At 49.2% G+C, this 26,297-nt stretch overlaps 1 protein-coding gene across 1 annotated transcript in view; it reads right to left on the bottom strand.

Annotated features, from left to right (window-relative positions):
* Positions 1-1,663: 1,663 nt before the first annotated feature.
* SORBS3 (sorbin and SH3 domain containing 3) overlaps positions 1,664-26,297 on the bottom strand; it is a 33,772-nt gene continuing 9,138 nt past the window's right edge. The window contains exons 5-21 of the mRNA XM_006884903.1: positions 25,678-25,741; positions 22,036-22,074; positions 21,533-21,599; positions 18,920-18,995; positions 18,620-18,706; positions 18,492-18,545; positions 15,255-15,341; positions 14,545-14,609; positions 13,967-14,106; positions 12,946-12,998; positions 12,795-12,841; positions 12,483-12,597; positions 10,474-10,599; positions 8,585-8,896; positions 6,506-6,624; positions 5,880-5,986; positions 1,664-1,725 (exon numbers count right to left, since the gene is read on the bottom strand). Coding sequence (XP_006884965.1) covers positions 1,664-1,725; positions 5,880-5,986; positions 6,506-6,624; positions 8,585-8,896; positions 10,474-10,599; positions 12,483-12,597; positions 12,795-12,841; positions 12,946-12,998; positions 13,967-14,106; positions 14,545-14,609; positions 15,255-15,341; positions 18,492-18,545; positions 18,620-18,706; positions 18,920-18,995; positions 21,533-21,599; positions 22,036-22,074; positions 25,678-25,741 — 1,620 coding nt within the window. The remainder of the gene's footprint in view (positions 1,726-5,879; positions 5,987-6,505; positions 6,625-8,584; positions 8,897-10,473; positions 10,600-12,482; positions 12,598-12,794; positions 12,842-12,945; positions 12,999-13,966; positions 14,107-14,544; positions 14,610-15,254; positions 15,342-18,491; positions 18,546-18,619; positions 18,707-18,919; positions 18,996-21,532; positions 21,600-22,035; positions 22,075-25,677; positions 25,742-26,297) is intronic.

Below are 26,297 nucleotides of genomic sequence, written 5' to 3'. Positions count from 1 at the left end.
CAGGGAGAACATAAAGCAGTTATGACAAACAGCCCTTAGTGGGTCTCAACAAAGTCCTGTGCCACAAGATCTTCCTTTCCAGGGGCCCTTGAACAAGGACAGCTGGGTTGTTAGGTTTCAGCGAAGTAGGAACAATCATTAGGTTTCAGTTAGATCCTGATTTTATCATTCCATGAGGCCCAGACACTGAGATTTCAGGACCTCACGGTTTCTCTTTCTGTGACATGGAATCATAAAGGCAGCCTGCTGTGATGCTTACCTACTATCCTCAACTCCCAGAAGCAACTGAGGAACGAAGTTTTCCTTCCTTGGTGGCATAGCCACACCCACATCATGGCACCCCCACCCAGAACCACCCTGCCCCGGGAAATCTGAAACCTTGGGCAAGACCAGTGGCTTTGGCGGGCCATGGCCTACCACTCCCAGCTTCCCACAGCCTATTGCTCAAAAACCCAAGCCCAAAGTTAAAGGAAAAACAACCACCAAAAAACCACAGAGTTTCAGTGTGGAAATAAAACACACAGAAGGAAAACATTAGCAGTAGAACAGCTATAAATGTCATCTAGCCCCATGGCTGCTCCAGCATCAAAAAACAGCCCGTGAACAAGGCCACATTCAGCTCTGTGACTCTGATTTCTCTCCACAATCGGGCCTTGCCCTGTGACTCTGATTTCTCTCCACAATCGGGCCTTGCCCTGGTCCCGTGACACTCTGTGCTCAGCACGGCTCAGCCCGGTCCTAGGAGATGCTAGATCCTGCTGGAGGCCTGAGCTGAGCTCTTTAGATAATAATGCTTTTTCATATTCCCTGACCCCATCCCCACCTGTTTCCCACAATGCCCATCACAGTGCCCTGCAGAAAGAATTCTCATAACCTTAGGCTGTTTTCCCGACATAAAGGACTCAGAGACGAAGACTGTCCTCCAGATTTATTTTACATTCTCTTCCAGAGGGAATTTGGGGACTGGGATGGAAAAGTGGGAGGCAGGAGGGCAGCAAACATGTCTCCCCTGGAAGACATCTGGGGCAGACTAGTCCTCCTGTGGGGTCAGCAGGCTGGACAGCCCAGCAAGAGCTTTGGCCAGGCTTTGCAGCCTCTGCAGAGAGTGGCCTAAGGGAAGACCCACAGGGCCTGGAAGGCTAAAGCGACAGCTCAATCTGTCCCCCACCTTGCTCCCAGGCCCAGCCGGAAGCAGGAAGGCAATAGGGCGAACTGGATTGAAAAGGGAAGAGTCCCCTGTGGGCAGAGGCGTTTGGTCTCTATTAGGTTAGGAAGCTGGTCCTGGTTAGAGGAACCCCATGGGGGTGAAGCTGGGAGCCAGGGCCCTGTTAGAGGCAACAGTAGTGGGGGCAGGGGGCTTGGGGTCTGGTCTCAATAAGGCCTGGAAACATCTCCACTTCAAAGTAGGCCTCTGTATTTGGGGAGGGGTTGGGGGAGGAGATGAAAGGGCTGTCAGGAATGTCTGTGAATTGTGGGTGGGGAGCAGTCCAGGGGGCTTGGAGGGGGCTCCCTCCAAGGGAAAGGCTTCTGGGGTTGTTTGCAGATGCCAGGGGCTCAGGCCCAAGGCCGGGATGATGTGGGGGGGGGTGGTCCTCTCTCCCTCCCCAAAGTGCTATTGCTCCCGGCTCTTCCTGGCTGAGCTCCGATTTGCCACGGAGACCACTCACACCGGGGCTACATAATTTCCAGGAAATGTCCCAAATTTCTGGGTCCTCCGGGAGACACCTGAAAGAGGAAGGACAGAAAAGCACATTCTTTCTCCTCCTTTTATCTCCTCAGTGTGTTGGGGCAGTGTCCAAAACTGCATGTGGAGCTCCTTCCCGGTGAGGAGGGACTGCGTTCCTCATTCCTAACCCCGGAGGCAGAAGGTTAGGCTAGACACAGCTACACTTCCTAACTCCACAATTTCCTCTAACCAAAACAATCTGAGCCATCAACAAATAGGCACAACACTGTACACAGCTCTTCATAACTCTATCCTTCCCTGGGAAAGGGAGGAAGCTGGAAGACTTTATCAAGGAAAACCTCACTGTCAAATATGAGAACTTCATTTGACAGAAGGGAAGGCCAGAGCTCAAGAAAAGTCTGACTGAAGTGCCTGAAAGCTGGTTAGAGGTAGAATCAGAACAAACTCTGGGCTTCCTATCTGCTACAATTTCTAAATCTCTTGGGCACAGAGTGCTGGAGACCAAGGAATGTAAAGGGAATGCTAAGAGGTCAGGGATAGGGAATTACATAAAGGCTAGTTCCAACTTGAGGTAGACTGATGCCCCAGGTGCTGGAGTTATTGTATCACGTCTCCCAAAATACCTTTTGTAAATCCCAACCCTGTAACTGTGGAAATAATCCCCTTTGGGAATGGGGTTTTGTAACTTTAATGCTGCTGTTGTTAGATACTGTTGAGTCAAGTGTGACTCACAGTGACCCTATGAACAGCCTGAACCCTGTCCTATCCTGTGCCATCTTCATCATTTTTGATACACTTGAGCTCATGGCTGCAGTTACTGTGTCAATCTCATTGAGGATATTCCTCTCTTGCAATGACCCTCCATCTTTCCAAGCATGATATCCCTTCTCCATGGAATAGCCTCTCCTAGCAATAAGCCCAAAGTATATGAGATGGATCTTTGGCATCTTTGCCCCACAGAGAACTCTGGCTGCATTTTCTCCAAGACATATCTGTCTGTTCTTTGGGCAGTCCATAGGATGTTCAGTCCTCTTCTCCAACCACAGCTCAAAGGAATAAATTCTTCTTCTGTCATCCTTACTCATTATTCAACTCTCAAAAGCATAACAAGTGATTGAAAAGCCCATGGCCTGAATCAAGTGCCACCTTAGTCTTCAAACCAACATCATTGTTTGAGGGAAGCCGAATATCAAATTTAATAATAGTAGACCAAATGCTGTATTGTGGAAGGAGGAGTGGCATTCACTTTCATAATAGCTTGCCTCCGGAAACCCTATGAACCTGGAGAGAGGATGAAAGGCACCCAAACGTCGAGGACTCTTCTTCATAGGGTCACTATGAGTCGCCTGCGACTCGAGGGCACATAACAACAACAACAACAACAAATGCTGTATGGGGAAATGAGGGAAGCTTGATACAAGCTGAAGGTCACCTTGTGGCATTGGGGCATTCCCTAGGAGTCAACATTGTTCTTAGTTTGTGTCAAATGAATCCTTCCCTCCTGAGATTAGCATAAAGAGGAACTTGGCCTTATCTGTAAAAGACTTCACCATTATCCTTTGATTTTGCTTTGTACTTCCTTGTGATTTTACTTTGCTTACCTTCCTTATGATTCTAAATAAATACTCAGAGAAGCATGGCTTGGGGCCTTCAGTCATGGGAACTGTTGGCCCACTGTTTTTCACACTCTGTGCTCTATATCATTCCTGGTAGTCTGTCTCATTATTAATAATTATAAAATTATTTCATTCTTTGGGACCCTTGGGCTGCAACAATTGTTCCTTAGTAATTTGGAGAGGTCTCTGACAGCAGACTTTCCCAGTGGAATGTCTCCTGATCTCTTGAAAACTGCTACCAAATCTGTTAATTGTGGATCCAAATAAGATGAAATCACCGACTTCAATATTTTCTTTCTCTCTTTTCTATCTATCTATCTACCTATCTATCATCTATTATATTCTATCTATCATGATGTTGCTTATCAGTCCAGTGGTGAAGATTCTTCTTGATGTTGAGATGCAATCCATAGTGAAGGCTCAAGTCTTTGATTTTCTGCAGCACACTGGTCAAGTCCTCCTCACTTTCAGCAAGCAAGGTTATGTTGTCTGCATAATGCAGTCTGTTGATGAGTCTTCTTCCAATCCTCACCCCACACCATTCTTTTTAATAGTTCCTCTTCTCAAATGATTTTGCTCAGCATGCAGACTGAATAGGTATGGAGAAAGAATACAACTCTGATGCACACTTTTCCTAATTTTAAAACATAGTGTTCCCTTGCTGTGTTCAGACAACAGCTTCTTGGTCTAGGTTTCATAGGAGCATAATTAAGTGTTCTGGGATTCCCATTCTTTTCAATGTTAGCCATAATTTCTTATAAGCCACACAGCCAAATGCCTTTGCGTAGCCAATAAGGCACAAATAGATCTTCTTCTGGTATCATCTGCTTTCAGCCAGAACCCATCTGATATCAGCAATGATATCTGTGGAGCCACAGCCTCTTCTAAGTCCAACTGGAACTTCTCTCAAAGTATTGTTCTAGCCATGTTGGGATGATCTTCAGCGTATTTATAAATACAGTAATGAGGCCATACAATCAGTGTAGTGCATGTCTTGAACCAGTAGCTTCTGAGATATGAAAGTGCAGATCAGGCACACAAAGAGAGCACAGATGGGAGCTGATGCCCCATGAAGAACCCCCAGGAGCTCAGGAACAGGAGCAGAAGAGAAACAAAGACCATCCTCTAACGTAGACTTCCAGTCTCCTAAATGGTGAGAAAATAAGTTTTGCTCATTAAGTACACCCACTTGTGGTATTTCTGTTCCAGCAGTAGTAGGTAACTAAGATAGCTCATCTTCTTCCTTTGCCCTGAAAAGCATGCTCATGCTGGCCTCAGGCCCAGCTGATCCTATTTTTTTTGACAGAAATGCTCCTCTTTTCTACACCTCTTCAAGTTCTGCTCCTTGCCCTTCAAGGCCCAGCCCCACCACCTCCTCCGGGGAGCCTTCCCTGAGCAGCCCACACTGAGGTAAACCTACACGGTCCAAATGATAACCACCAGCCAAATGAAGCTACTGAGCACAGGAAATGTGTTCATGGGCAAGGAATTGAGCTTTATATTGTGCTTCATTTTCTGAATTTTGTTGTCAAGAGTCATACACCTACTACTACACTGAGCTGTGCAGGTCTAGATTTTTCCTCTAAGAACACTGCGGCTTGCATCACTAAGGGTGATTTCCTTCCTGCCTGTGTAAGTTACATAATTTATTCAATGGAAAAAGTAGATATACAGACTGTGATATTCAAATATATTTTCAATCACTTGCTATGCATCTGAGAGCTGGACAATAAGTAAGGATGACAGAAGAACTGCTGCCTTTGAATTATGGTGTTGAAGGAGAGTGCTGAATATCCCATGGACGGCCAATAGAATAGACAGACATATCCTGGAGAAAATGAGGTCAGAGTGCTCCTTGAAGGCCAAGAAGCCAAAGCTCCATCTCACAATACATTGGCACATTGCTAGGAGAGCTATTCCTTGGAGAAGGACATGACGCTTGGAAAAGCAGAACGTTGGTGAAAGAGAGGAAGACCCTCAACCTGATGGGTTGACACGGTGACTGCCACAAAGGATGTGTCAGGAAGGGTGAGGATGGCACAGGACAGGACGGGGTTCAGATCTGTGGTTCACGGTGAACTCAATGACACCTAATAACAATGCAGCCCAGCTCACCCCTGAGAGGTACTGTTAACACATCACTGCTATGGGGCGCTTGGTCACCAGGGTGAGAGACCGGCCTGGGGCCACTCCTGCCCAGGTGCCCTCCAAGTTTCCACTGTAAAGTAGGACTTCTCTGGGGACTGTCCCATACCCTGAAGCTGAGGTCTGACCAGAGCCTGTCCACTCTGGAGAAACAGATCATGTGGAACCCAGCAGGTGGCCCACACAGAACCAGGCCAAGGCTACCCAATGTTTTGCTGCTTCAGCCTTTTGCCCAAACTTCCCTTGGGTCCACCCTGAGAGGTTAGGATCTGGCCTCACGGGTGGGTGTGTGTGTGTGTGTGCTGTGAGTCAGCTGGGTGGGGCAGAGGGTGGGAGAAGGAAAAGGAGACAAGTGTAAGGCCTGGTCCCTCTGCTCAGGAGATTAGAAGACATCCCCCCACCCCTCAAAGACTGCTTTCGGGCCCACATACCCACGAACCAGCCATCATCACACTGCTGCATGACGTCCACCCGATCCCCCTTCTGCAGCTCCAGCTCATCCTCATTCTGGGGCCGGTAGTGGTACATCGCCTGGTATCTGTGGGACGGATCACCATGGCAACCTCCCCCAGAGCAGGCCGGGAGGTTCTGAGCTCAAGAAGAGGCAAGCCCAGGTCCCGCCATGTACCCATCAGTTCTGGCCTGTCTCCCTGAGTGACAGCTCTCGGCTGGGTACGGGCCTGCCTCCCGCCCTCCACACCCTAACCACCCAAACCTCACCACTTCTGAGCTCCCAGAGCCTTCGAGTCTGTTCTACCAGCTCTCAGCCATGGTTTATTCCAGCACTGACCTCAGGGTTGGGATCCCAATAAAGAGGCCCAGCCAAGAGGCCGAGGAGCAAGGAGGCGGCTTTAAGGCTGCGTGATGGGTCAGACCCGGACTAACGCTGACAGGTGCTGTCTTACCAGCCTCTAAATGACCTATAAGCTCCCCACGGGCAGCTTCTAATGAGAGGGAATTTACCAAACACGTGCTCGAGGGAGTAGGAGAATGTGGAGGCCAGTGTGCTCGGCACTGCTGACATCCCCGTGACCTTGCCCCCCTAGATGGTACTCACGGGGTCCATTGGATCTGAGTGGTAGTAGAGGAGGAGGAGGAAGAGGAGGAGACTCCCAGGTCCAGGGGATGGTTGGCACCTCGAGGACTGAGCTGAGCTGATCCGGGGGTATTGAGACTCTAGGGGTTCACAGAAGAAAAGTCAGAGGACAAAGATGACAGGGAGGAGAACGGATACAGGCCTCACAATTCACCTGCACGAAGCATTTTTGGTTTTTATCCCGTTCTCACAAATCCTCCGGCACAGGGAAGATCTGGTTTGAGCAGTGTTATTTCATAGGTGCTGGGAAGTTGAGGCAGGTCAGTAAGAGAACACAAGGCCAGGAGAAGGAGTCGTCCCATGTACTGGCTGCACCTGGACCTCAGGACCCGCAGTAGCTCCAGGTCACCAAGGCCGCCAGCCAGAGAGGGTGTGACCCAGGGTCACCAAGTGAATGGGCGGAAGGCAAACAAATACCCAGAAGGTACACATACATTGTGGCCTCCACTGTTGTTCTTGCTGTTTTGTGCAGGTGAGCCTACGTACAACAGCTCTCATGAAGCCTGCCCTGTCCTGACCTAGTCTCTCTGGCCCTGACACACCCACCCTCATTACTCCAGTTACTGTATCTATCCATCTCATCCGGGTCTTCCTCTACTACACTCTCCCTCTACCCTTCCAAGCATGATGTTCTTCTCCAACGACCTCCTGGCCACATGCCCAGAGTATGTGAGATGGAGCTTCAAAACCCTAGCCTCCGAGGAGAAACTTGGTTTCACACTTTCCAAGGCAGACCTATTTGTTTTCTTGGCAGTCCATGTTAAAGACTCTTTTCCAGCACAACTCGAAGGCATCAATTCTTCTTCAGTTATCCTTAGTCATTGTCCACCTCTCTGATGCAAGTAATTGTAAAGACTATGGCCTGGATTAGGTGTACCTTAGTCTCTAGACTGACATCATTGCTTCTTAGTACTTTGAAAAGGTCCCTGGCAGCAGATTTTCCCAGTGTAATTTGTCTTTTGATTTCCTGACTTCTGGTGTTAAGAGTGTTGATTGTGGATCTGAGTAAGCTGTAACTGTTAACAACCTCAATCCCTTCTCCATCTGTCATGGTGCTGCCAGTTGGCCCAGTGGTGTAGCACCAGGAATAATGCTATCTTTTATCCATCATCTAAGAGATGTTATGTTGGAGATATCTTTAGAATACTGAAGAGTAATGATGTCAATTTGAAGACTAAACCATTTGATCTAAACCATGGTACTTTCAACTGTTTGTTATGCATCTGGACATTGGACAATCACTAAAGATAACAGAAGAAGAACTGATGAATGTGAGTTGCGGTGTTGGAGAAGAATAATGGATATCCTATGGACTGTCGAGAATAAACACATCTGACTTGGAGAGAGTGAAACGAGAGCAGTCCCTGGAGGCAAGGATGGTAAAACAGCCTCACATTCTTTGGGCAGGCTGTTTAGAGGGACCAGTCTTTGGAGAAGGACCATCATGCTTGGAAAGGTGGTTAATGCAAGAGAGGAAGACCTACACTAAGATGGACTGACATGGAGACAGCAGCAGTGGGCTCGTGTGTTGGATATGGTGAGGGGGCACAGGATAGGGCAGGGTTCAGATCCACTCTTCATAGGGCTGATGAGGTGACTTGATGGTATAAAACAACATTACTATAAACTTATACTTCAGTCTATCCAACTGCCATATGTAGTGGGAAGTATTATCCCCTTTCTACAGGTAAAACCTGAGCCCAGAGAAGGAAAGTTATCCACCCAAGGCCACACAGCAGGTAAATGACAGATCTGTGACTCTCAGACAGCATACAAATTAGCATAGAGTGGTACTATGGAGGGTCAGGATGGCCTGGGCTGGCTTTGGGGTCCTCCTTAGGGCTAGTTGGCTGCCCTATGCCTCCCTGGACTGGAATTCAAGGACTAGAACCATCTCATGTGGTATGAGGGGCCCAGGGCTAGGGCTGGACAGCCATGACAGGTCCTCCCCAGTCACCCTCTGCTGTGCCTCAGGGCCCAGGGCAGGGGATGTGGCTCAGGAGCAGGGTTCAGTGCTCTTAAGGAGGCAAGCTGCCTTACCTCGGCCTGCGGTCTTGTCTCCTGGGTAGGTAAAGAGAAGCTCGAGCTGAGAGGTGAGGCTGGGCCCCCCCAGTCCGTAGGGTTGGCTGGTCTGCGAGGGGTGGAGGGGGAGCTGGGGTTCCGGGCCAGACGGGCAGTGGAGGGCAGGTGAGGTGATCCAGGGAGCTGGGGGCTGTCATCGCAGATCCGCAGCCGGGGCTCACGGCACACCTGGATGTAGCTGGCGGGGAAGATGCCCTGGCGCCCTGTGCCCGAGATGCGTCCCTCATACCAGTTTTCGTTCACCTTCCGGATCAGGCAGATGCGCTCCCCCTGGTGGTGGTGAGAAGAGTGAGCCGCTGAGGGCTGTCACTGGGGTTAGGCCTTCCAGGGAGCTCTGGGGGCCTAGCTGCGCCGCCACCTCAAAGACAGTGGTTCAAATCCACCAGCTGCTCCGTGGGAGAAGACGGGCAATCTCCTCAGCTGGGACTTACAAACCCTGAAAGCCTACGGGAGGGTCAGCTATGAGCTGGTTGAGACTGTTGGTGGGCTGTTTTGTTTGAGGTGAACATCGTGTACAGGAGGATGAGGCCTGCGGGGGTTCAACAGGCTGTCGAGTCACAAAGCTAAGTGGTAGAGTTAGGAGTTAACCCCAAGTTGCCACAATACACTGGGTTTGGATCAAGCCCTGTTTCTTCTGAGTCTACCCTGCACACATCCCCCTCCCAGTTCACAGCACATCCCTCTCCACTTGCAGGGAGCATGGAAATGAACAGCATGGGATCCGAAACCAGTTCCACCAACTGCTAGCTGTGTGACCGTGAGCAGGTCACTCTGCCTCTCTGAGCCTGGTTTCCTCACGTGCTGAGGACCCACTGCTGTACAGGCAACTCATGGCATCTGCGTTTGTTTCAGAACACTGCTGTCCAGATGGCTTTCCACAGTTGTCACCTCACAGAAGTGGATTGCCAGCTCTTTCTCCCACAGAGCCACTGGAGAGATCCACAACAACCTTGCACCCAGGCCCCCTTCACATTTTAAGAGGAGATAGCAATATTATTGCTGCAAGGAACAAATGCAATCAATGGTGGACACGTGAGACGCACTGGATGAACGTCAGCCATCACTGCTGTGGCTGTCCTGGCCCCCTCCCTTGCACTCAGGATGACCCTGTCACCAGTGCCTCCAAATATCAACACCCTGAGGGCAGGCAGCGGGCCCCAAGTGCTGACATCAGCGGCAGAGCCATGGCCATCCTGTCCTGGGAGGAAGGTCAGCTCTACTCTCCCTCCACCCAGCCACCCGCGTCCCTCCCTCCCAGGGACCAGCTGCTCCAGATGGCACTCACTCAGGACGTTCATGGCCTCAGTCCCAGACACGCAACAAAGGGAGACCAGTTCTTTGCTTTCTAGGACAATATTTTTCAAACTTTTTTGAACACAATTTATAGTAAAAAAAGGGCCTTAATATAAACCAGTACACACATATGTGTGTATACATAACTAAAGTACTCTTTTTACATGCAGAGTGTTCTATATATCTATTCTTTTTAAAACCTCCATGACCTACCAACCAGCAATTAAAAACTCTTTTGTGCTACTACTCAATATGGCACAACTCTAGAAATTTATAATAACCTTTTGAAAAGGGGATAAATTAAGGGGAATCTGAAGATCTAGGGGGAAATTGAAATACTGAGTAACGGGATACAACTGACTTTTTTAAAATATGGGACGCATAACGAATTTGCATGCCATCTTTGTGCAGGGGTCATGCTAATCTTCGTGTCATTCCGATTTTAGTATATGTGCTGCCCTGACTGCTTTGAAAATGTTTTAAATGCATGTATTTAACTGTGTCTTCCCTTGCCCCCGCCCTGCTCCACCATGTCCCACCAGGCCAGACCCCACCTTTCGGAAGGACAACTCCACGTCCAGATCCCCCTTGAAGTTGTACTGGGCCAGGGCTTCTCCATATTCCAGCACCTGATAGGTCGGTGGCTTGATGGGCTTGGGGATTTCATCAGCTGGCAACACCTGCCGGAGCAAAGGTCATGGGTCAGCTGCATGAGCATCAGCTAGGTACAGGTCAGAGACTGAGGAGGAGTGTGAGACAAGGACACGACGGAAAACAAAAGAAGGAAAAGAGAAGGGGGCCATGCAAGATCCAACCCCAGGCCATTGATATGACAGACATAGACAGCAGCATTAGGGATTGCCGGGGGGAACCACAGTCCAGAGTGTGGTCGGTCCACCCAGCCTCTCGGGAGGAGGAATTTTCTGTAAAGTATGTGAAGTGGCCCTTACAGGAGTGGGGAACGGCAAGTGCGGACCTGTGAAGTGGAAGCAAGGGCAGGTGGAGACTTTAAATTGGAACACAAAAGGGAATGCGGAATTCCAAACAGCTCCTGAGGACAGCCAACCTTGCCTGATCCTCCACCAGGTGCCCCGCATACCCATGTTCTCTCCACCCCACTCCCCCAAATCAAGGAGGAGATAAACTACTTTACATGAAGACGTAAATGACTGATAAAAGTATTGCACATACTCTGCGGAATTTCAAGATCAGAATGATTATCCTGAGGGTACGGGAGGCTTATTGATGCCCATGGATTGAAAAAGGAAATCACAGAAAATGAGAAAATATTTTTGGAAAAGAATAAAAACACAACATATCAAAATTTGGCACACGGCTAAAGAAGAGTGTAAAGGAAAATTTATTGCATTACATGCTTATATCAGACAAAAAGAAAAGTTCTGGATTAAAAATATTAAGGAAGTAGAATTAAGCACAAATGAAATCTAAAGAAAGCAGAAGAGGAAAAAAAGAACAGAAATCAATGAAAAGGAAAGAGAAACAAAGACAACAATGAAAGAAAAAGCTAGCTCTTCAGGGAAGAAATTCAATAAAATTGATACATTTCTAGCCACAACAAGACATAGATTACCAATATAAAACAATGAAAGAACATTATTATAGAACTCACGGACGTTTAAAGAATCAACTCAACAACTCATCTCATTGCTGTCAAGTCGGCATTGACTCAGAGCTGAGGCCTCCACAGGGACTGAGGCTGCACACTGGTTGTCTTTCTCCCTCGGAGCAGGTGGCAGATTTGAACAGCCTCCTTTTGGGGTGGCAGTGCAATTCCTTACCCATTATGCCATCAGAGCTCCATCGTGAAATAATAAAATGTATTAAAATAAGCTGCCTAGCCCTTTGTATAGCAAATCTACAATGTGGCTTTGGAATTGAAAGATCTGGATATAGTTTCTGGGTCCTCTACTTAGTAATTTGTCTCTGAGCTCTAGCAAACCCATCTGTAAAGTGAGAACAATGGATCACTTGTCAAGTTAATGAGAAACAAAAGAGGTAACACACAAAGGAGACTATGCATGTATTGGTGACTTGCCTCTGGGTGGTACTACCTAGCCCCTCTAGGAAACACCTCAGAAGTGATCTCCTCCCCAAAACCAGTCACTGAAACCCACATTTCTACCTTGACACAACTGCTTATATGATGTGTACACTGACAAACAGCTGGCACTTTTGGTGGCTGCAATCTGAATTACTCCAGGGGCAGCTTCAGGGAGAGACTTGAGTGTTGAAAGCCTGTGGCACTGAGGGTGGCAGTCTGGCCTAGGAGCTGGGTTCTATGGTCCTGCCTACCGCTAAGCATTAGCCTTCAGTTCACAGAACGCTGCCTGGATACCATTTCCTGCATGCAAACCATTGCGACAGGCCCAGGAGGCCAAAAACATTCATGAGATGTGATCTCTGGTCCATGAGCTCACAGTCTGTCAATAAACGAGTTATCAGTCAGTTCTAGCAAGGGACCCTGTATAAAGAGACCGTCATTTCCAACCTATTTCATCCTCCCAATCTGGCTCCTTGCTTGCTCCCATCCCTCCCTGCTCACCTCCACATAATTAGCAGGGAAGATGCCCAGACGGCCATGGTGCTCCCCCTCCAACCAGTTCTTGTCCACCTCCTTGTGGATGTAGACGATGTCACCCTTCTGTAGGGTCAGCTCCCTGCAAGTCAGAGCATGGGCATCAGGACAAGTTGAGAGCTCCAGTTTCTTCTTTGCTTCAGATCCTGCCCAGCAACAGCTCAGACCCTGTCCATTTAGGCCTCTGAGAATGTCCACCTGTCCCTCCCCCACGGTGCAGGGGTCTGAAGCTGTAGCTCTGGACTGGATGGAAGAGCATGGGTGACAAGAGGAACTTACTTGGGAGACTGTGCCTGGAAGTCAAACTTGAGGCGAGCAGCTTTCCTCTGGGCAGGGGGAGAAAACGGGGGTTAGCTGAGATCCAGGACAGTAACTACGGGGATCCAGCCCCGGCTCTCCCTGAACCCCAACTCTACAGGCTGTTCCTTACCTTCTTCTCTTCCTTCCTGACTGGGCTGCCCCCTGGATCAGAGGCATTAGAGTCTGTGGAAAAGCGTTAACTCAGTTTGGAAGAGTCACATCTTTTTGTTTTGTTTTTTTTTTTTTTTTCCTACTGTAACTTTTTAATTAAGACGATTACATATATTTTAGACCAATTGCTTTAAAGCAAGAAGGCAGTATAAACCTTCTAGGAAAATTTTTATAAAAGAGGTTAAGAAATATAAGACAATTTTACATTTAAAAACTTACAATAAATAAGAGATGCAGGCATTTCTGAATACTAGATACTATAATCCAATACAAGAACATCTTGATGTTCTTAAGCCATAAGTTGAAATTCATTGTTCCTCATGTTTCCTTTCCATGCTTTGAATAATCATTTTACATGACTGGGTACTATGGCTCATTACTTTTCACAAATACTGTGACTGGAAAAAAAGGTTAATTTTTGCTATGAAAATGTTATAATACGATTTTTTATGATCAGTCATCATCCTAAAGAGTTCAGTAAAATCAATGAGAGGAAAAAAAATAGCTGGGCTGTAAGCCCCTCCCCCCAAGTCAAAACACTATTTGTTGAAGTAATAAGAATTAGACCCTATCACAAATGACGTTCACTGAGAAGATAATTGCAACTTAATCCTGCAGTGAAATAGCCTTTATCCTTGTTCTTTTCTTGCACAGTTCCATCAAATGAAGATCACAGCATATTCATGATAAAGTTATATAACTGATTCAGCACCACAAAATGAATTGGGAGACATGAGCATCTGTCCTGGATTGCAGGGTCACTGGTTAGCCAGGAGGGTGCATTGTACTGTTCCAAAACAAACCTGAGGACATCTGAAGTTTGATTTGAGTCAAGTGGATGGGGGAAGAGCCACATCTGAGGTATGGGGTCCACACACACCCCACCCCACAGGAGGCAGGGACTCTCTGCCACTCTCAGGGACCAAGATAGCAGGTGGCTGGGCATCTGGCTGAAATGCAGCCGAGGACGTGGTCCTTACCTCGGGTTGGGGAAGGGTAGACAAAGTCCCTCCGACCCAGGAAGGGGCTTCCTCCATCTGCCATCCTGTGGGGGCTCAGGGATCGCGAGGGCCCCGGGTAATGTACATGCGGGGAATTGGAGCTCCAGGCTGTGGCAGGGCTGTGCAGGGACACTGGGAGTAAGCCACCTGCTTGGACACCCCCCTGGCTCACCCCTATCTCCCCAAATGTCCATCCACCCCTGCTGCCACCACCACCTCCTCCCAAGGCGTCTCCTAAGTCCTGAGCTCTCAACAGGATGTCCTACTTCCCTGATAGCCACAGTCAGGAAAGGGTGAGGCCCGGGCCAGGGAGAGGCCAGAGGAGGCCAAGTTTTGGGGTACGAAAATGAAGCCAGCGGTGGCTCCCTGCGCGGTGTGCACTGCCACCAAAGTCCAGGGACTTGAGGCAAGCCTCTCTCCATAGGCAAGGGAACAGCTCCCCTTGCAGGGAGCCGAGGCTCTGGGCCCCTCCCCAGTCTGCGTTGAGCCCCCGCGCCAGCCTTGCGCGCCCCGCCCTGCGCCACGTCCCCGTGCCCCCCATGCCTGCAAACCCTCACCCGGCCGGGTGCCGCTGCTCCGGGGACCTTCGGAGCTCCGGAGATCTTCGGGTCGCTGGAGAGCTCTGTGTGGGGAGGTGTGACCAGTCAGTGCTGGGGAGCACGGGCACTGGCGAGGCCACCAACCCCGGAAAAGTTTGTAACTTGGAACTCGCCACGCCGGGAAAGAGGCTGGGGCGTGGCGGCTGGGACGCGGGGTCCTAGCGTCTCCTGCACGCAATCAGGACGGGAGAGGGAGGGAAGCACCCACAGAATCCGCACCTTTTAGGGGATGTAGGTGCCTGAGGGCTGAGGTTGAAGGTGAGGCAAGGCTGGGTGGAGGGGAGCCCTGGCACCCCGGCGGGCTGACTTGGAGCTGACCTATAAGGGTTCTTAGGGGTCACTGGGAATAGTCAACGCCCTCAGAGGAGGGAACAGGCCAGGAGGAAGTTTGTTGGGGTCCCAGGCAGCACCTCAGGCCCCCTCCTGCCCTCGGACGCATTTTCACCCCTGGGTACTCAGGCTGCATTTCAGCAGGTGACTCTTGGAAGGCTCCATGAGAATCAATGATTAAAACGTAAATCTTGATTCCGTATAACTGGGTGGAAAGGCAAATTCTCAGCAGCGGGTTAAGTGGGACTGCATGAGTTTGAGGTCCTACTTTTGATGGGGAGCAGCTGCCTGTCCAGGTCTGCGGGTCCCCCCCCACAGTGGGACCGAGAGGCCAGTACCTTGGGAGACGGCAGCCGAGTCTCAATGGCCCGCAGGTCCTTGTCCAGTTCTGCGCTCAGCTTGGCTAGCTCTCTCTCCAGGAGGACCTGGGGGGTGGGAGGGGGAGACATCCAGTAATGAAGCAGGGCGTGGGGGGCGGGCTGGACAAAGATCAGATGTGAGGAACGCTGTGGGCAGTAGGGCTAGACACACTGTGAGCCGGTTGGAGGGCAGGCCCTCCAGTGTGAGATGTGTTTCCTCCTTCCAGCCGCCTCTCAGCTAGCCCTTCTCCTCTACCCCGCCGGCACCCTTACAGAGGCTCTCCACTCCATTCTGTGTCAGACACCCCCTACAGAGAGCAGTACAGCCCACAGGGCTTCCAAGGCTGTCAATCTTTAACCACATCGCCAGGAGAGCTTCTAACAGCCCTTAGTACTTGCTTTGTTATAGTAGCTCCTACTCTCCTTACCCATCAGGTCTTTTAAAGTGTTCTAAAGCCTAGCTTCTGGGGGATCTGGTGGCCTAGTGGTTAAGAAGCAGCACTGCCATACCAAAGGCAGGGAAATTCAAATCCACTAGCCACTGGTCTCCTCTTGTGCAGTTTACTACCTCTGAAAACCTGCTGGGGGCTCAGCTATGCATGGCTTCTGACTAGATGGCACGCAACAACAAAGCCTGGCTTTCCACCCAGCCATTCCTCCTCCCACTGCCCTGCACTGGCCTCTGCTTATCCTCTCATCCCCAGTGGCCCTCTCCCTGCCAGGCTACACATCATTTCTCAGAGCCCAGCCCCACCTCCAGGAATGTTGTTTTTAGGTGCCCTTGAGCCCGCCCCTCACATGGTGACCCTCATGCACAACAGGAGACAGAGCTCTGTCCTGTGCCGTCCCCACCACGGTTCCCATGCTGCCTGTTGTGGCAGCCACTATGTCTACCCATCCCAGCAAAGGTCTTCCTCTCTTGTGCTGAGCCTTTACCAAGCATGATGTCTTTTCCAGGGACTGGCGCTTCCTGATGGCATGTCCAAAGCATGTGACACAAAACCTCACTATCTTCCAAGGAGCTTTGCTGCTTCTGAGACAGATTTATTGGTTCTGGCAGTCCACAGTATACTCAGTATTCTTCATCAACACTACAGTTCAAAGGCACCAGTTTTTTGCTGTGACTTAGTCACTGTCCCTCTTTCACACACATGTGAGTGGAATATCATGGATTGGGTCTGGTATACTTTAGTTCCCAGAGTGGGACGCTTGTTCTTTACATTTTAAAGATGTCCTATAGAATGAACCACCATGTAGAGGAATTCTGTATATGAACCAATATGTTGTTAGGCGCTGTTGAGTCTAGTACAAGTTCTAGCGACCCTATAGAACAGCGGATCTGAACCCCGTCCTATGCTGTGCCATCTTCCCACTTCCTGACACACTAGAGCCTGCTGCTGCCGTCACCGTGTCAGTACCAATATACACTTTTTAAAAAATATTTAAGAGGTCCTTTGTAGCAGATTTGCCCAACACATTGATGTCTTGATTGCTGCTTGCATGGCTGTTGATTATAGACCCAAATAAAATGAAAACTTGGACAATTTCATAAGTTTCTGTGTCCATCTCGAGGTTGCTTACTAGTCTGGCTGTGAGAATTCTTGCTTTCTTGATGTTGTGGTTTAGTCCACACTGAAGGCTGTATTTGATCTTCATCAGTTTTTCAGGTCCTCTTCACATTTGGCAATCAAGGTTCTATCATCAGCATCGTCCAGGTCGTTAATGATTCCCCAGTCTCCGTGCTGCATTCTTCCTTATACAGTCCAGCTTCTCATATCTTTGCTCAGTATCCATAGTGAGTAAGTATCACGAAAGGATACCACCGTAACACATACCTGTTATTTTGGTTTTTTTTCAGATGCACTCCCTCATTCCATCAGTCTATCACAAAGACAGAAAGCATGGGGCATTTTTCTTTTGCATCCTAGCACTACCTATCACAATCTGAATGACAGGTTGTACATGAACACAATTAAATGTTTTAGAATTTCTAGCCTTGAAATGTATCCATTATTTTTTATGATTCACAGAGTCAAATATCTATTCATCGTCAATCACAGGTAAACATCTTTCTGGTATTCTGTGCTTTCAGGCTAAATGTATCTCTCATCAGCAATAATATCTCTCTTTCTCTCCCACATCCTCTTCTGAAATCCAGCTTGAATTTGTCGCAGTTCCCTGTCAATGTGCTACTACACATAGTTTTGAATTATCTTCAGCAAGATATTTTTTGCATGTGATACTAATGCTGATCTATAATTTCCACATTCTGCTGGCTCACCTCTCTTTGGAAAGGGCAAAAGTACAGATCTTTTCTAGCTGGCTGGCCAGGTAGCTGGCTTCCAAATTTCTTGGCAAGAATACGTCCTGACAATTTTAGTCCACACTGGCCATGCCATTCTCTGCTTCTGCTTCAGACTCAACGCATGTTTACTGAACATTAACACGGGGAAGCGGAACAAATTTTGGTGGTGCTTCTAGACAAGGAAGAAAGACCTGCCAATCTGCTTCTGCAGATCAGCCAGTGAAAACCTCATGGCTCACAGCAGCCTTCCATCATCAGCCAATGCAAACCTCATGGCTCACAGCAGCCTTCCATCATCAGCCAATGAAAACCTTATGGCTCACAGCAGCCTTCCATCATCAGCCAATGAAAACCATATAGCTCACAGCAACCGTCTGCCATCAGCCAATGAAAACCGTATGGTTCAGGGGCGCTCTGGTAGCCTAATGGAAAGAAGCTGCACTGCAAGCCCAGAGGCAAAAGATTCAAATCCACCAGATGCTCTGCCAGGTAAGGAGGGACATTTTCCTTCTGTACCAGTCAGATCCGATTTGATGGTATGAGCGCGCGCCCACACACACACACACACACACACACACACACAGAAAAAAAATAAAAACATTTAAAACCCCCAAAAAACTGTATGGCTCACAGCAGCTGTCTGCCATCAGACCTGGGGATGGCACAGGAACAGGCAGTATTTCATTCCAATGTGTTTTATCTCCGTGGTGCATGGGGTCAGTGTGAGATAGGGCTTACAGAATAGCGCTGCTTTGGGTGACATGGAGCTGAGAAGTGCTCAACCCAGGTAGCCTGCTGGGACATAAAGGGTCATCTTTTGCTCTCTATGGTCTTTGCCCATGGACACTAATGTCCCCCACCCAGAAACTCCCTCATACATCTCCCGACCCACCCACCCTGCCAACATTCACCTCAATGGGTTGAGAGGGCTTATCAACAGGCTCATCCACCAAGGATTTCTTTGGCTGAAAGGTAAAGAATGATCTGTCAGAGGGGGTGCTTTCCATGTACACTTCCCGAGGACCAGGTTGGCACTTACCCTTTGCCCAGTCTCTAGTTCTTGCAGAAATTGGTTCCAGGAGTCTTCTTTCCAGACATTGTCTACCCTGTCTCGGCGCCTGGGCACCTGCATGGAGGCAGGTGGGCATCAGTTCAGGGTAAGAACAGCTGGACACTGGCCAGGTACCAGACCCATCCCTATGCCCACTGGTGCTCTCCAGGGGATCTGGAACGTCACAGGACAGGCCCTGAGATCAAAGGGCATTATCTGCACTTAACTAGGGTTTAAGCCAAAAGATGTGAAGCGGAAGAATAATATGGGGAGGGGGGAGGGCGGTACCTGATTCTGGGTCTGCAGCAGAGGATTATAGTTGAAAGTGTGGCCAGGAAACTCTTGTGAGAGGCCCCAGCTGCTTCTGAAGAGAATGGCAAGGACAGCTTCTCAGTTTCCTTTTAGGGAAACTGAGGCATATGTGAGAACACAGCCTTGGTAGAGGGTGGTATGCGCACGTGCACACGCCAACACACACACCCCCCTCCAGCACCTGCTCTGAGTTAAGGGGCCATCTCTATTCCTGGCTGCTCCACCCCTTAGAGGTAGAAGCAGTGGTAAGCAGTGCAAAGTGCTCCAGTCTCAGCTCTGCCACTTAGTAGTTATGTGACCTCTGGCCAAGTTACTGAGCTCATCTCACCTCACGTTCAGAGGCTGTAAAATGGGACTCATTCCCTTTTTGTAAGGGCACAGTGAAGCTTAGGAAACATGAGTGCGGTACCCAGGAGAGGCCCTGGCATATACTCTACAGTGGTTTCTAGTAAAGCATCTTAGGAAGTACAGTTGTGTTATCTGATGTTGTGGTCCAGCTCTGCTTATGTGTGTAGTTCTGATGCAGAGGGCCTTTCTTCTTTTTTCCTCAGTGCATCTTCAGGGATTCTTTTTTCCCTTTTTTAATTATTATTAATTTTAATAAAAGTTTACAGAAACTTTGGATTTTCATTCATTCATTATTGCACTTTTCTCCCTGCCCAACCTCCCCGCCCCCAATTTGTTCTTCTCTTTGGAAAGGAAAAATTCTTTCATTGTTATACAATCCCTCCCCCAAAGTCCACTCCACTATGCAGCCTTCGTTCTGGACTCCTGTCATGACAATAATATCTAATCACATATCCCTTTTAAACTGTTCTCTCCCTCATCTGTTTCAATGCAGTACACATAATTTATCCCATCTTTCTCAGTGTCAGTCCATTTTACAACAGTGGCCCTATCCAATATTTGTCCTTTTGTGACTGAGATTTTTCACTCAGCATAATGTCCTCCTGGGTCACCCATTTTGTATAATATTTCATGAGTTCCTTGTTTATCAAAGCAGGATAGTATTCCATTGTGTGAAGATACCACAGCTTCGCAATCCATTCGTTTGTTGATGGGCACTTTGGTTGTTTCCAACTTTTTTGCTATTGTGAACAAAGCCTCAATAAACATGGGTGTGCATATATCTGCTTGGGTGGCAGTTATGGTTTCTTTGGGGTATATTCCCAGTAGTGGAATTGCTGGGTCAAATGGTATCTCTATTTCCACCTCTTTGAGAAAGTACCATACAGCCTTCCATAGTGGTTGCACCATTTTACACTCTCACCAACAGTGAATAAGGGTTCCAATTTCTCCACATCTCGCCAGCATTTGTTGTTGGCTGCTCTGTTAAATTTTGCAATTCTTACTGGGGTGAGGTGATATCTCATAGTTGTTCTGATCTGCATGCCCAGGACTTTTCTAATTGCTGTGGATGAGTGGTTTTATATCGTCACCAAAACCCTGAGAAATGGGAGAAAGTCCCAGGGGTTAGACCAGCTATGGTCCCTGGGCAAATTCTATCTTCATTCCAGGCCTCCATTTCAGGAAGGGCTAGATCCAGTGACCTCATCTGTGAAGCCACCCCAGGTACTGCACTCTCCTGCGAGGGGGTGGGGGACCCTCACTCTGCACAAGGCTTTAGTTCCTCTCCTTGGCTAGCTGAGGTGTTCCAGCCATTGTTTTACTGTTTCCACCACACAGAAACACTGTTATGAATGGAATGCCAGAGCCAGGGGTCAGGATCTGATGACTGTAGTTCTCTTCTGATTTCAGCAAGAATAAAAGTGAAAATGAGCATGATCTGTCATTTCCTATCTTTGGAAAGATCAAGTCATAATTAGGCTTGTACAATAATGGTATTTGTGGAGGCTTATGAAGTGCCAGGAATGACACATTATCTAATTGAATCTTCACAACAATCCAGTGACACACCCTTCCCCCATTTAACAGACCAACACTGAGGCTGGAACTGGTTAAGTAAGTGGCCCGAGGTCACATGACTAGTGGAAGCACACCAGCTAGAACCCAGAACTCTGATTCCAAAGTTTAAAACCCTAAACCTCTACCTTGCTGGTGAGGCTAAGGGCCAGGGCCAGACGCTAATTCCTCCCTATAAAGGAGTAAGAAGCTCGTGAGTTAACTTTAAGATCAAAACTCCTGATTTCCAGGGTTGGGCCGAGCTCCTCCGGAGTCTGGCAGCCCCACTGGGCTTGTGTGGGTTGCACAGAGGAAAGGAATTTCATCCTTAACCTCCCGGCTGTGGCTCCTCTCTGTGTCAGATGTCTGGGAGGAAACGTGTGCTCCGCCATACCAGCCTCAAGGTTCTGCCAGGGACTCTGGATTGCTTTGCTCCCCCACCCCAGACGACCTGTGATGGGTTCCTGCTACGAGCCACACGCGTGCCACGGGCGTTCTGACCAGGAATGGGTGCAGCTCAGCTTCCTACTCGCCTTTCCTCTTGCCCTCCAGCCACCCAGGACCCCAGCGTGCCTCTACTGAGGCCGTGCCAGCGGTGGCCACCAGGGGGCGCTGGCCCCACAGAGACACTTGACCACCCACCGCACTCCCAAGGCCTGCAGCCCCTTCCCCAGAGCTTTCACTCACCCGCTCAGCGTCCCCGCTGGGCCTGGCCTGCAAGCAGGTCTTCTCTGGAACCCAGGATGAATCGAATCTGAAGGGGACACACGAGGAAACCACTGAAAGTGTGAGGACAGGCATGGTGCAGGGTCCCCTCCTCTACCCACCTTGCTCCTGGGAAGTAGTATCCCTGAACTATCAAGGGTTCACATTCTTTACTAAATCTCCAAAACAACTCTGTAGGATAGGCTGGTATCTCCATTTACAGGTGAAGAAAAGAGAAGCCCAGAGAAAGGAAACTGCCACCAGGAAGTGGCTCAGCGAGAATTCACTGGGCTGCAGAAGATGACTTTAATTACCACACGACCAGCTGGGATGAGAAAGGGAACTTGACGCTCAGGAGAAATGAGCCATAGACATTTCCTCGTTAAACCCCACCATCGGGGCAGCTAGGCCACTGCACATGCCAGCATCAGGTAGTTGGGCGCCTGGGATGTATTCCTGAGCTGGGGCAACAGGCACTCCCTCACCTTTGGGTGGTTCCTCAAAGGTCCAGTCCGGCTGCAGGTCTGTGAAAGCAGGAAGAAGGCAGATCAGGGGTGGGCAGAAAGGGCGAGGAGAGCCTGGCCAGGCTGCCTCAGCCTCAGCTGCTTCCAGCCTCTCCCCTAAAGCTGAGGGCGGAGGGGCTGAGTCAGGGCTTGAAGAATGTCCCGAGGGAGGGAGAAGGAGGGAAGGAATTAGGAGGGCAGCTCTCTGGAGGGCCTGAAATGCCTCTGGCAGACTTGAGGGCCTGAGCGAGCCAACCCCAGTCTGCCAAAGCCTTGCCCCAGCCCCTTGGCTCCTCCCTCCCTGCATTCCCACACCCAGCCTCTTCCTGACCTTAGCCAGCATTCCGCCAGGTCAGGTGGGGGAAACCAGCCACTTCCTCTTCTCCCTCCTTCCCTTCCTGAACCCTTTCCTCAATGCTTATCCTTCCCTCTTTGCCCAGACACACTCCTTAAGGCGCTCATGAATTTCCGGGATCTTCCAGCAAAATCTACTGACCAGACAATCAATTTGATCCCTTTTATGCCAACGAGTTGCAACAGCTCCTACTTTAAATACAAATCAGAACACTTATCCCACATCTTCCTCCAGCTCATCTGTCTTACTCAAAGGCTCCAATTTCCTATGCCCATTCTTTCTAATGAGGCATGCAGCCCCACCACTCCCGTCCCCAGCAGCTTTTACAAAACAAAAACATCCCCAAAACAAAAACTCCAGGGAGCTCTGGTGGCCTAGTGGGTAGGGAGTTACACTGCCAACCTAAAGGGTGGCAGTTCGAATCCACCAACCCCACTGACCTCTGTATTATTAATCTAATGGTTCAAGCTCAGTCTTCCTCTTACCTGATGAGCAACATTTGTCACAGTGGATCTATGACCTGCCTTTACAGAGACCACACTGCCTTTGTCTTCCTCCTTCTTCCCAGGCTGCACCTTCTCAGGCAGCTTTACTGGTTCCTGCTCGCTGCCAACCCAAAGGCAGGTGGTTCAAATCCACCAGCTGCTCTGCGACAGAAGGATGGGCAGTCTCCTTCCATGAGCTTTACTGTCCTCGTCTCTGACCTCTGAACATAAAAAGGCCTTGAGCCAATGTCTTTGATCTCATTTTCTCTGCATCTGCATTCCCTTTGTGGATGGTCGGAACCAATTCATAGCTGACCCTCCAGTGGGTTTTCAGAGGCCATAAATTACACAGGAGGAGAAACTCCATCTTTTCCTCAAGGAACAGAATCTGTGGATTCTAAACACTTACCTTTGGGCTGGCAGAGGCCACATGAGCTCCCTGATGGAGTGTGTAGTCTCAAAAAACTCAAATTCGTTGCCAATGAGTCAGAACTGAACTGAAACACCCAGAGGGTTTTCAGAGGCTGTAAAATGCACAGGAGGAAACTTCCCACCTTTCTCCCAAGGAGCGGCTGGTGGACTCAAACGCCTGCCTTCGGGACAGGAGCGCCAACTCTTAGGGCTAATCCACAACCCTGACTGTACATTAGTATTACTTGGGGAGTATGTGTCCCCAGTATTTATATCTGCTTTAGCTCCTGCTAGTCAACCACAAGGGCAGGTGCTGAGACACTACCAATAGCTCCTCAGGAGAAAGAAGGACTTTCTCCTCCAGTACGGTTCTCTGGATAGTAGAGAACAACAAACCATATGTGCACGCCAAGGACCTGAATACTCAATGGCCTGCTCCACATCTCCACTTCAACATGCATCTCGACACGAGAGTCCTCTCAAGCCCATTCTTCCCGTAGGCTTCTCTATCTCTACTACTGTCTGCTCCATCATTCTGCTTGTCCATGTTTAAAACCATTCTGATTTCTTTCTCTTGACGATGTTGCACTGCTAATCCCAAAAGGTGTGGTTCAAACCCATCAGCGGCTCCTCATGTGATTTACAGTCTTGGAAAGCAGCTAGAGAGTCAGCTATGAGTCAGTTCTGATACTAAGGCAAGGAGCTTTCTTTCATGCCATACCCCATTCATCAGCAATTCCCATGGCGGCCCAGGGCACCTAGGGCAGTGTGGTCTGTAGCTCCACCAGCAGCTCTGCAGGAGAAGCAAGGGCAACCTCCTCCCGTTAAGACTTGGAAACACACTGGAGGGTCAGTTGGGTTGGAACCCACTTGACTGACGGCAATGCGTATAAGGGTCTTGGGTTTTGTTGTGGGTTTTTTGCCCCCAGCCCCCTTAAAAATAAAGAGCCCTACTGCTGCAAAAAAAAAAAAAGGAGCTCTGGAGGCTTACTGGTAAGACTGCGTTGCAGTCCTGAAGGCATGTGGTTCAAATTCACCAGCTGCTCCACGGGAGAAGGATGGGCAATTGTCTCCTGATGATTAATTGCCTCTGAACACCCGTTCGAGGGTCAGCTATGGGTCGGTACACAACAACTGTTGAAAAAGGGAGCTCTGGCCTAGTGGCAAGAAGCTGTGCTTCAATCTCAAAGGCAGGCGGTTCGAATCCATCAGATGCCCCGCTGGAGGAGGGGCAATTTCCTCCTGTGCCAATCAGATTCGATTAGACAGTAACAAGGGGGGGGGGAGGAAGCTCTGGTGGTTCACTGGTGAGGATTTGTGCTGCTAACCCTAAGTCACAAGGTTCAAATCCACCAGCTCCTCCACAGGAGAAAGACGGGCAATCTCCTCCCATACGATCTACTGCCCTTGAAAACCCAGTGGAGGGTCAGCTATGGGTCAGTACACAACAACTGCTGCAAAGGTTATGTGCTTGGCTCTTCTGTAGTTTCTGCCAGGGTAATTCCTTCACTCACTACAGGCTGTGGTCAGAGACACCTGTGTTATATGGCAACCTGGCTACTCTGGGCTTTCCACTGACCCCTTACCATCGGCCCCAGTGAATATGTATCTGCTTAGTGTCCCCCTCTATCCAGAATGTGAGATTTACTAGGGCAGAGGTGTTCTTTTTTTGCCACATTTTCAACCTTCTTTGCGAAAGTCCTGCATCTGATTCCCAGTCGCTGCACGTGGCATGCAGCCTGTTGTTAACAGAGTCGTGTGAGTGATGATGCTCGATGGGCTTCTGTGAAGTTGCCCTGCTAGGAATGACCAGAAAGAAAGAGCGGCGATCTGAAAACCAGCCTGTGAAACCCAGTGGATGACAACCGTCTGCTCAGACGTCCAGGGTGGGACGGACGGAGGCAGGGCTGTCTGACACACAGGGCCACCTGGAAAGCAGCTGACAAACACTGTGTCACCTGACACTGGGGCTGGTGCAGTCAAAGTCTCCATAAACACCCAGGGGATGGACTGCATGATGTGTGAAGATCAAAGGCAGCTCCTAGGGCTGGCTGCAGTCACAGGAGAAAGTACAAATTTATAAAGAAGAATGACCCTCTAGTGTGGAATCTGAGCCTGGCAGAAAAACCAGAAATCTCAAGAAAAGACTGTCTTCCTAGTACTGAGGGACAGCGTCTGGTCACTGTCCTGGAGAACGCTCTGGAGGCCACTGCTGGGCGCTGTGTGCGAGAGACTCCTTCCTCTGCCCAGTGTTACGGACATGCAGCGCAGAGTAGGTGGGGAGGGGCTCCCTGAGCAGGTGACCTCGCCTTTCTGCCCTCCCCACCCCCATCCACAGTCTGGCCAGGACAGGACCCTTGGAGGGTGTCCCACCTGGGATTTTCCGGTGAATCTGCTGGAACATTCTCCGGTACCAGTCCCTGGGGCTGTCCACACTCTGGGATGAGAAAAGGCAAAGTCAGGCTTTGCTGTCACCCGTCCTTCCAATAATAAGCCACAAAAGTTTTTCCATACGAGCCCTTTCTCTGGCCACCCTGGAAGCCGCAGTGGGAGGGTTGGAGAACTTCTCTGTGGTAATATCCTTAGTAACAATGACTCTGTGAGTCATGCTGTATCTGGGTAAGACACACAGAAGGCTCTCCATCGAAGTGCATATAACAGTGACTGTTCAAGTATGAGATGTTGAATTTATATTATTTGAAAAAGGAAATAATATAAACTCAACATCTCATGTATTTTTACTATTTTTTAAAATAGTTTACTTTTTTTAGGTAAAAGTTTACATCACAAATTAAGTCTCCTTTTAACAATTTTTGTGGTTAGAGAACCACCTTACAGTGTAATGGATTACAAGTGAGCTCTGGTGGCCTAGTGGCAAGAAACTGAGCTGCGATCCTAAAGGCACTGGATTTGAGGCCACCAGCTGCTCTGCAGAAGAAGGATGGGCAGTCTCTGCCTGTGTAATTTACTGCCTCTGAAAACCCACCAGCGGG

Source organism: Elephantulus edwardii, unplaced genomic scaffold (genome assembly GCF_000299155.1).
Source record: "Elephantulus edwardii isolate Elephantulus edwardi_28Jun2011 unplaced genomic scaffold, EleEdw1.0 scaffold00038, whole genome shotgun sequence".
Taxonomy (NCBI): Eukaryota; Metazoa; Chordata; class Mammalia; order Macroscelidea; family Macroscelididae; genus Elephantulus; species Elephantulus edwardii.
This window is presented reverse-complemented; position numbering and strand designations above follow the sequence as displayed.